The sequence below is a fragment of the Gastrolobium bilobum genome, unplaced genomic scaffold (assembly GCF_033153095.1).
Source record: "Gastrolobium bilobum isolate Gb01-03AN ecotype WA unplaced genomic scaffold, APGP_CSIRO_Gbil_v1 utg44018, whole genome shotgun sequence".
In the NCBI taxonomy this organism is placed as follows: domain Eukaryota; kingdom Viridiplantae; phylum Streptophyta; class Magnoliopsida; order Fabales; family Fabaceae; genus Gastrolobium; species Gastrolobium bilobum.
In genome coordinates, this window is record NW_026895982.1 from 64893 (window position 1) to 75318 (window position 10426).

Here is a 10426-nt window from a genome sequence, read left to right on the forward strand (position 1 = left end):
GCATTTATCACACTGAGGGGTATAAAATTTGTCATTTGATCCGCCTCTAGGGGCTCCACCCCTCTTAAACTGACCAGAAGGTTGCCTCACTTGCAAATCTTTACTTTTATTATTCTTCTAATTTGAACCAGAAGGACCAGCAGTCCTCTTTCCCTCTTAATCACGAGTTGTATTAGATTTGGAATACCTTCCATAGACAATCTCAACTCTCTTGCACTGAGTCACTAAATTAGCAAAATTTCTCACAGCCGTATTAGACATATGTTTTGTAATCTTCTCATTAAGTCCCCTCTGGAACTTAGCAACCAAGAATTCAGGGTTGGGCAGAGTCCTACCATAATTTACAAACTTGACCAATTCATTAAATTTAGCAACATAGGCATAAACAGATAAAGAGCCTTGGACTAACCGATCAAATTCTCCTCTTATGGCTTCCATAGCGTCCCTATGAAAATACTCTTCATGAAATAAATTCTCAAACAAAGCCCAAGTAATTTCCTGCCCTTGTATCACAAAAGGCCTAGACACATTGCACCACCATTCGAGAGCATCTCTTTCCAGCATATACATAGAATACCTCAGCTTCTGAGGATCCTGACATCTTATCACCTGAAATATCTTATCCATCCCCTGTAGCCAAGTAGTAACAACCTTCAGATCTTTATATCCCAAAAATGATGGAGGCTTGAGCTTCAAGAAAAAGATCAGTCTTTTCTCTTCCGCATCCGCCCCATCAAAGTGCTCAACTACAACAGTATGCTAACTAGCATCACCCTCGTGGTGACTAGCCTCACTCTCCACCTGATGATGACTAGGAATAGGTATAGGAGTGGGGTCACAATAGTTGCGTATGGAGGAGAATCAGTTCCCCTATTAGCATCTTTCTATGCCCTCATCTCAGTCATGAAGGTCTGAAGCAAATCTTGATTCGCTTTTAATAGATTTTCAGCTATATTTCTATTTGTAGTCGTCTTATTCTTTAGAGCAGTCAACACTGCAGCTACAGGATCAGGCTGAGGAGGATCTGCACTCGGTGCCTCACGGTTGCCACGAAGCCTTCTCATGATAATTGTATATGTAAACAAAGGAATGAGCTGATCAGACTCACACTAAGGAATCACATATACAATAATCACAAAAAGTCTACAGACAACTACACAGCACTAAGCACAATTGTAGATATACAAAGTTTTCTAACAAACTGCTCTGATACCACAAAATGTAACAACCTGTATGCATCCGGTTGTGTTATCATCAATTATGATATTAAGCGCAGTTACACTCACAACAGTTCATTTACAAATATGGGAAAACTTTTTCTTTTTAATATCACTTACAATAACTCTTGCACTTTTAAAACATTCGTAATCAATAATTTATAAACTGTGATCGTAACTCAAAACTATTGCGAAAATATAAATACTATTTCTTAACATCATACAACATCTTTTTAAAGTTGCTAGGTGATTTCCATAAACCAATAAAGAAAAAATACACCATTTGACGTTTTATAGACTTGAGGTACACTCAATTTTACCAAAATTTCATATAGACTACATGTATATAAATTTCCATCTTTTAATATGTTAAACTAGACTCTTCTATCTTTTCAACAAGGTATCACACGCCTCAATTGGAGTTTTATAGCTCCAGATACGCTCGCCATAAGTTAATTTCATAAAACTGTCAACACTATACTATCGGGTACACTAACATCTGTCATTGTTTCTGAAACTGTAAACGTTACACTTATTTATTTGCCACAAAATTTTAATATGTTCTAGTAGATATCTCAAGCTTCATTTTGATATATCATAAGCCTAATTTGGGTAAAATATGAGAAAGATATGAATTTTACAAAAACATAAACCGAAGTTATAAATACAACGCTGAAACAGAACAGTTCGCAATCAAACGTAAATTGAGCAATTTCTACAACTCCAAATGACACCCAATTTTATGACAATATAGAGGACATCTTAAGCTTCAAAATAAGTATGGTACGCCTCAATTGAACCACTGTGGAAAGAGATATAATCTTGCAAAGTTAGGGTAAAATTACATTATTTTTCTAGAAAATTTTGCATAGTCTCCTTTGTTTTTATAATCCCCCCCCCCCCCCCCTTTATACAAGTGTGTTCCATTTATCAAAAGAGTACCTAATTGACCAAGGGCGGCATCCAAAGGATCAACATTCCTTGGTGCACTTACAACCCACAATATCCATCTCACATTATTGTTTCCTCTCATTACCCTTTTATACACAATGTCCCATTATCATCCATTATAATTATACATCATCAATATCTAAAATAGGCCTTAAGCCATTTCATCACATACATCAATATTTACATATACAAGATCTTCCAACGATACAATTAGGGTTACAACAACTAGATAAATACAACTATTACATAACCAACATAGTAATCAAATGACTTACACACAAAAGCATGAAAATCCTTAAGCATGTCCACAACATCACATACAAGACCAATGTTTATGCACTAAGTCAATGATACAAACTAAGCAACTATTATGTCCATCAATATAATATCTCAAAATACCAATTAATTCTTATGCACTCCTATGTACATGTCAAAATACTCCATATGCTCGTACCCGCACTAAGTGGGCTTCTTGCCCAAAGCTCCTCCAACAGCACTAGTGGTACCTGAAATATAGCCCCATAATGCATGGTGAGATTTGACAATCTTAGTAAACCACGGGTCTTGGAGGGTCACTCCACCCAATAGCTCACTCGAATATGCAAATAGTAATAATACACATATAACAAAGCATACATCAATCAATCAAAATTGGGCCCGAATCCAAGAACATATCCTCGGGATATAATTCAAGGCATCCATCATATAACTTCCGAGATATTCCTAGTATCGCTCCTAAAATGAAGACAACACTATGACATCATATCAACTGGAACTCCCTACGGAGGCCTATCCAGTGGAAGTCTCTTCAAATCTATTTACTGACCAGAGATACAGGTATATCAAAACATATACCAAAAAACATTTCAAAATGCATAAGCATATTATATCACATACTATTACAGTCCACTAATTCCAACCACTATCCCAATAGACATAGTGGAGCACACAAAGGGATTAACCGCAAGACACAGAAGTGTACCTGTAAAAAGTTCCAAACTCAATCCACTACAATTGGATCCGAGAGAGACAACCTACAATGATCATACAAATAATGGCCATCAATAACTTGTCAAACAAATTACAAAGAATAACTTAACATAGTCCCAAAATAAACCCTAGTCCACGACCAAAAATGCCAAAAATACCTTCCATGGTGTTTTAATTTCAACTAAATAATTCCATTACTTCAATAACCTTTCACAAAATCATGACAAACCTTATTTGCCTTACATTGTAATTTTACACAATTTCCCCCAATTAAAGCTTACAAGGCCGAGGGTGTGTAACCAAGGGAACCAAAAGATTTTCTATCCATTCAAGTGTTCAAAATACGTTATCAACAAAATCACCAACCTACAAATACATCCATCATCAAGTCACAATACAATTTATCACCTTTTCCCGTAAAAACTCTATATCGCCGAAGGAACACATAATGAGAGCTAAAGTAATTTTCAACAATTCCAATGCTTAAAACTCTTATCTTTCATCATTTATAATTCAAACAATAATCAATCCAATTACACCATCCATCAATAACTTCCTTCACAAGTATTAATATTTCACCTTGAAAACTTGTCTAAGTCTTCTCACCAAAATTACTTAAATTTTTATTGAATTTCTACCGTTTATTTGTCCATACAAACATTAAATTCTAAAGAGACAGTCATTAAATCTCTTCAACTATACCCACCAACATAGACATCCATTATGTCTTCAAAATTTTCGAAGATTCTAAAAGTTGTCAAAATGACATTTTGAACACATTTTCACCGATTATTTTTAATCCTTATCATTCTTTCCAACTACAACCAAGTTCAAAAATCACTTGAACATCCCTATTTAAGCTTACAACTTTCACGAAAACCTAAATATTGAATCGTCATAAAACAAGATAAAAGTAAGATTTTCTCACCACAAAAGTCTTCAAAATGGCCTATGGAATGAATTTCAAGTTTTCAATGGATTAAAACACTTCTCCTTGCTTCAAGACACCATGAAAATCGCCACCTTCAAGGTAAGTTTTCTCCTCACTCACTCACTTTCTTAATGATTTCTTTAAAGGGTTTTGATCACCAATGGATTTCTAACATTTTTCATGTTCAAAATTTCTTCATTTGGTGACAAAATAAAAAGTTGCAACTCCAAGCTCTGTTGCCATTGAGGTTTCGGCCAAGCATGTATAGAGAGGAAGAAGACAAGCCAAAATAATCTAATTTTATGACCAATATAGCTTAGTCACCAAATATGACTTTTACATTAAGTTATAAAATATCTAGAATTCAATTTACATAATTAATCTTCTTGAAACTTTTCTTATAATTCAAGACTTAGATACTTTTACATAATTCAATCCTAGAACAATAATATCATTCGAGTTTCCTAGTAAAATTATACCGTAGTATTTTATATGGTAAAAATCATTATTCATCAATTTTCCTGAAAAGTGTCTATCCACTTCCAAATTTCATTTTGAATCCAAATCCAACATTATTTTTACCGAATAATGTCTAATTATATCATTTCATAATTCAGGGTTACGTATTTGGCCAAATTACCATTTTGCCATTCGAGAATATTTTCACTCGAATTTCAGAATTTTCACTAAATAAACCTTTTAATCCTCAATTAAACCTTTAATAATATATTTTAAATATGTGAGATGTTATACTACAACCGCAGCCACCACTAACATCAATGCCACCACCGTCACTACCACCACACATCATCATCGTCGCCACCACCATCACTACTATTTCGCCACTGTAACACCTCATGTGTACCTTGTGTATTATCATTAATTATGGCATTAAGCGCAATAGGAATCAGAGTAATTAAAGCGGATATACGAGTAAAATTTCTCTTTTCTTGTCAATACATCAGAGTAATTAATTATTGTAATTTAGATTACTTAACAGTTAGCCCTCATATTTTACTATAATAAAGTATACATTTTGGGCTTTCCAAAAAGGTATAATATTAACCAATCAGTTAAGTATAACTTGGGTTACACAACTTGCAATTTCATTGCTCCAAACCGCACTTCTGGAAATAGAGCATCAACTTCAAAATGATGCCAGTTTTTATATACAGTTCCAGTGGTTCTAAAATGGTTGTGGGTCTATGTGTTAGCTTCACATAGGTTCAAATTGCGCTCAATTTGGAGCTCTATAGCTCCCGTTATGGCCATTTTACTAAAGCATGTTGTTGTTGTCTCTGGGTGAGCGCGCTCTTCGAGCCTATTTTCTTCATTTTTGCGCTCTCGAGCACGCCCTAGAGCACTTAGGTGCGTTAGGACAAGGAGAAATACATTTTTTGGTCATTTAGGGCGCTTTAGTGCGCTATAAGGCGCTCAAGCATGCAACGACAAGAAAAAAATTTCATTTCCAGCCCTCGTAGCACGTTGGAGCGCGCCATGGGCTCTTAAGCGCGCTTTCTAGGACAGGGGAAGGTTATTTTGAGGTATTTAACCTCTATTATAAGAAACAAAACCCCCCATGAAGGTACCTAACAGATCATACATATCCAACATATCATTCAACTTCAAACCATTCATCATACTCTAAAATAAGAAGCTATTCAATTGTACAAGAACTCGTATGATTATACAATTATCCATAGTCTCAATTACATATCCAAATGGTACTCAAATACATATCCAATGGTAACTCAATTACAATTCAAGTTTCACTATGCTTTTCCACAAAATATTCATCTTCACATAATTACATGCATAATCAAAATACTAGCTAGAGCCTCAATCAAATGATACAAGTATGCAAGCATGTCAAAATATTCAAAATCAATGTGAAAGTATGCATCACTGCTCGAGCCTCCTGCCCTGAGGTCCGTCTCCTGTACCATCTATGGATCCTAAAAATAAATCCCACAAGAGGTGAGAGACAATCTCAATAAACTCGGGGACCTTGGAGACTCCTCCAACCCCGAGCTCACTTACATGTTATACAAGCATCAAAATAGCATATAGCATTCAACACATAATAATTCTACTGGCCAGAGAATCGTTTAGTCAAGCATAAGCGCAAGACCAACCGATCCAGTCAAGCATAAGTGCAAGACATTCAATCCAATCAAGCATAAGCGCAAAACCAACCACAATACGAGAACATGCATATACACCCAATTTTCACACCAATGTACACACATGCAATGCAAACCACATCAATCCATAGGGTGTGGTGGAACAACAAGGGGGAAAATCTCCAAAATTCAAGAGTTTACCTTATACAAGTTACTCCTCAAGCTCCTCTTGGCTCAAGTATCCCCTATCAACAATTCACAACCTTCCAACCTATAAACAAGTTGGATTTTCCATTAACCATCAATACAACAACACAAAATTCCTACACAAAGCAACGAAGTTTTCCAACATCAAACCCACATTTTTTTCCTCAATTTTGGATTTCTCAAGATTAGGTAGAAAACCCTAACCCCCAAATCATAAAATCCACTAAAACTCAAGAAAATAACCCACAATGGTTGTGGCTTACCTCAAGGCTCCTTTCTAGAGGATTTCTAACCTTCCAATAACTCAAAAACTCCCCTCCAAGACTACTCTTTCAAGACCCACGAAAATGAGGTGGGTTGGGGTCTGTGTCTTCTTCTTATTTCAAGAACAACAAATGGAAGGCAAGGGAAGGAGGATGGTGTTCACCCAATGAAGAGAAAGGATGGATTAGCACACTACTCTCTTTTGCTTTCTCTCTTGGTCGATGATAGAGGGAAGAAGAAAATGAAGGTGGTAGGAGAGGGAAGAGAGACGTGGAGGAGTAGAAGAGAATAGGAGGGAAAGGGAGAGGGAGAGTAGTTAGGATAATTATAATTTTTAAATATCAAGGGTGTAAAAGGACCCATTTGCCCCTTGGTTTCCTCCAATATTACTTAGTTCAAATCCAACCATTTAGTTGGATTCAAATTGGGTCATTGCACTTATGTGTAACTTATTTAATTTCCTTCGGGTGTCTCCCACTTTGCACAAATTACAAATAGGCTTTCTTTCTAATTTAATCTCTCTAATTACACATTAATTTCCTCATTATGTGATTTAATTATTAGGGATATTATAGTCACCACCTATACCACTGTCATTCTTGTCGCCACCCTGCTACTGCCACCACCACCACATTGTCGTCGCTACCACCCCACCACCACATATACCACCGCCCCGCCACCTCCCCCACCATTCGTTTCTATCACAATCGCCTCCACCACAATCAAATTTGTTCTCATTATTTTTTTCACATGTCCTTTTTTGTAACTTTACAGATGAAAAATGATTTTTAATTTTAACATCCTAATAATATATATAGTTAAAAGTGTTTTTCATATATTACATCTAAATACAAAATAGTTTTAACTTTTGAAAAAAATTCTTCTAAAAAAAATAAAGCATAAAAAGTCTTTTTTTTTAACAAGCTCATCGCCCTAAATGAATGACACTATACTCTCCAACATTACATATGTTTTGTCATTTGATAAAACATATTCCGCTTTATCCAATAGCAAAATTTAACCTTGACATTTTAGAAAGTAATTTAAGAGCCATAATAGATTGTTCTCAAATCGTGTCAAATTGAAACGCTCTTATAAGTGAAAATTCCTTTATGTATTCGATATTCATATCTATTTTTAAGTGGTTCTTTTTGCTTTAACACATGTAGACTGCTAACAAGTCAGTCATTATATATGACTATTCCTTCCTTTATTGCAACTAGACGTTTCAACCACTGAAAGCTTTGTCTTTTCATGTTTCCTTGTCCCACCCTCAATTGACGTTATGGGTCAGATTCTATGATTTCCGCAAGATCTTGCTTACTTCAAGCCGCTCTTATTGCCACAGCACACGAGCAATAAGGACCTATTCTTTATTATTTGCTTAACTTTTCCCTATGCTATGTCACCATGCAGCATAATCAATCCATATAATTAGTTCTCCAATGTGCACATGTGCACATGGCTGTCTAGGTCATGATGCATGTAACGTCCACCTCTTGAGGTGATAAGATAGTAAGATACCTTATGGGGTGCCTATATAAAGCCCACAACTTTGGTCATAGAACCAATGCATCTAAAACCTGTTCTCTTTGTTACATATTCTCTATTATAGTTTCTATTATTGTTCACCCTTTTTCTCCTCTCTTGCAAAGACAACAAAACAAACCAATCTGCACCAAAATGGCTTCTCAAGTTTGTGAAACTTTGGCTTTCATCAACGATGATGATGGGGTCAGAGGGATGGAAGTCTTGGAAATCAACGGTGCTCTTTTGATGTCATTGATGGAAGAATCACCAAGTGAAGAGAGCGATAATGATAGATTAGATAGCTTGATTAGATCTTTTGAGGCTGAAATAAGTGGAAATAAGATCATGGGGTGTCATGATTCTGCATCCACAGAATTGATGAGTAATATTGAAGAGGATACTCAATTATGGAACATAGGTGAGATGGACGGCCAGGATTATTGGGCTTCATCATGTGAATTTGAGGTGGAATTTGTAGATATGGATTTGATGCCATCCTCACCATGTGATGATGGGAGCTGGTTTATTGACCCTTTTGATGATGAGAAGAATAATGGGATGGCTAACAACTTGATGGTGTATGATGGGTTTGCCATGGGAGAACATGGATACAATTCCCTTTGGCAAGAAAATTATGAGATGTGCCATTGATGCTTTGTTATTGCTTATGTATATTCATGTTGTAATTCTCAAACTTATTTCTATAAATAGTTTTGGGCAAAGATTATATGCAAAAGGAGCTTATGAATTTGGGAAACAAAAATGACCCTCCTTAAAAAAGTAACAATTTCTTTGAGGACTTATACTGGACAAGAAACAAGGGTAAAGCAGTTAAACACCTCGTGACCATAGAAATATATAACTTTTCGGAGGAATATTTATATGCGGACCAACTAGTTTGCTTTGTTAGACATAAGAAAAGTCTAAGATTTATCAAAGAATATAATTTTCTAAATTATTAACGGGGAATACTAAGAATAATAAAGTGTTAACAAAGTTGTTATCTCAGGGGTATTAGAGTAGCATTAATTTGTTAGGATCCTGATTGTAACTATCACGGTTTGTTACCTTGTATATTAAAATAGATTAGCTTGATTTATGCTTTCTGTTCCTTAGTTTTAGCTGATTTCCTGATGTAAATAGATTAGCTTGATGTATGCTTTCTGTTCCTTAAGTTTAGCTGATTTCCTGATGTAACCAATTGTAAATCTTGGTCTATATAATAGACCCAATTTGATATATCATCAAGCTGCGAATGACAGCAACTTCTGTTATGGTATCAAGAGCTTGACGATCAACAAGCCTTCATTTTTTTTTTTTTTTTTTCATCATGACTTCCGCACCTAAAACCTTCAAGGTTTCTGATTCTAAGTCACCCTTTTACCTGCACCCATCCGACAATCCTGGTGCTGTTCTCACCACGGTCATCCTCCGTGGACAATCCAATTATGAAAATTGGGCTAAGCTTACTGTCTCCAAAGAACTAGGAGATTCTTCCAAACCTAAAGTCACATGCACTTACTGTGGCAAACCTTATCATGACATAACAAGATGTTATCAGCTGATTGGTTACCCAGATCGCCCCACTCCTGGACGCAGCCCTCCTCCTGGACGAAGCCGTGGTCGTGGTCGTTCATCCACTGCACGATCTCACCCACAATCTGCTCGGGCTGCTCATACTTCTCTGCCTTCGGTTCCTTCTGAGCCGTCATCAGCATCCATCTCCATGGCAGATTTTACACCAGAAGTTCTACAACATCTCATGTCCTTGGCTGTCTCTTCTGCCCCTCCAGTTGATAAACTTACGGGTAAGATTTTACACCCATCTTGGATCATCGACAGTGGTGCATCCCAACACATGACGGGCACACTCTCCTATCTATCCAATGTGCATTCTATTTCTCCTTGTTCTGTGGGACTGCCGAATGGAGTTCATGATATTGCTACGCAATGTGGCAGCATTACTTTGGGCTCTTCTCTTCATCTCTCCAATGTTCTTTATGTCCCTTCGTTGGCTTGTAATTTGATTTCTGTATCTCAGCTTCTGCGCCAGTCTTGCTTGGCATTGTTTGTTAATTCTGTTTGTTTGATACAGGACCTAAAGCAGAAGAGGACGATTGGAACGGGTGTTGAACGAGAAGGGGTGTATATATTGTGTGCATCATCAGCTTCTGCTCATGTTGCCAGTACGTCAGATTCTGCAGCACTATGGC

At 36.4% G+C, this 10426-nt stretch overlaps 1 protein-coding gene across 1 annotated transcript; it reads left to right on the forward strand.

Moving 5' to 3' along the window:
• Positions 1-8269: 8269 nt before the first annotated feature.
• On the forward strand, positions 8270-9511 carry LOC133297118 (uncharacterized). Its single transcript, XM_061496185.1, has one exon. It carries the CDS (start codon positions 8367-8369, stop codon positions 8862-8864), a length of 498 nt encoding a protein of 165 aa, XP_061352169.1. The 5' UTR covers positions 8270-8366; the 3' UTR covers positions 8865-9511.
• Positions 9512-10426: the final 915 nt, after the last annotated feature.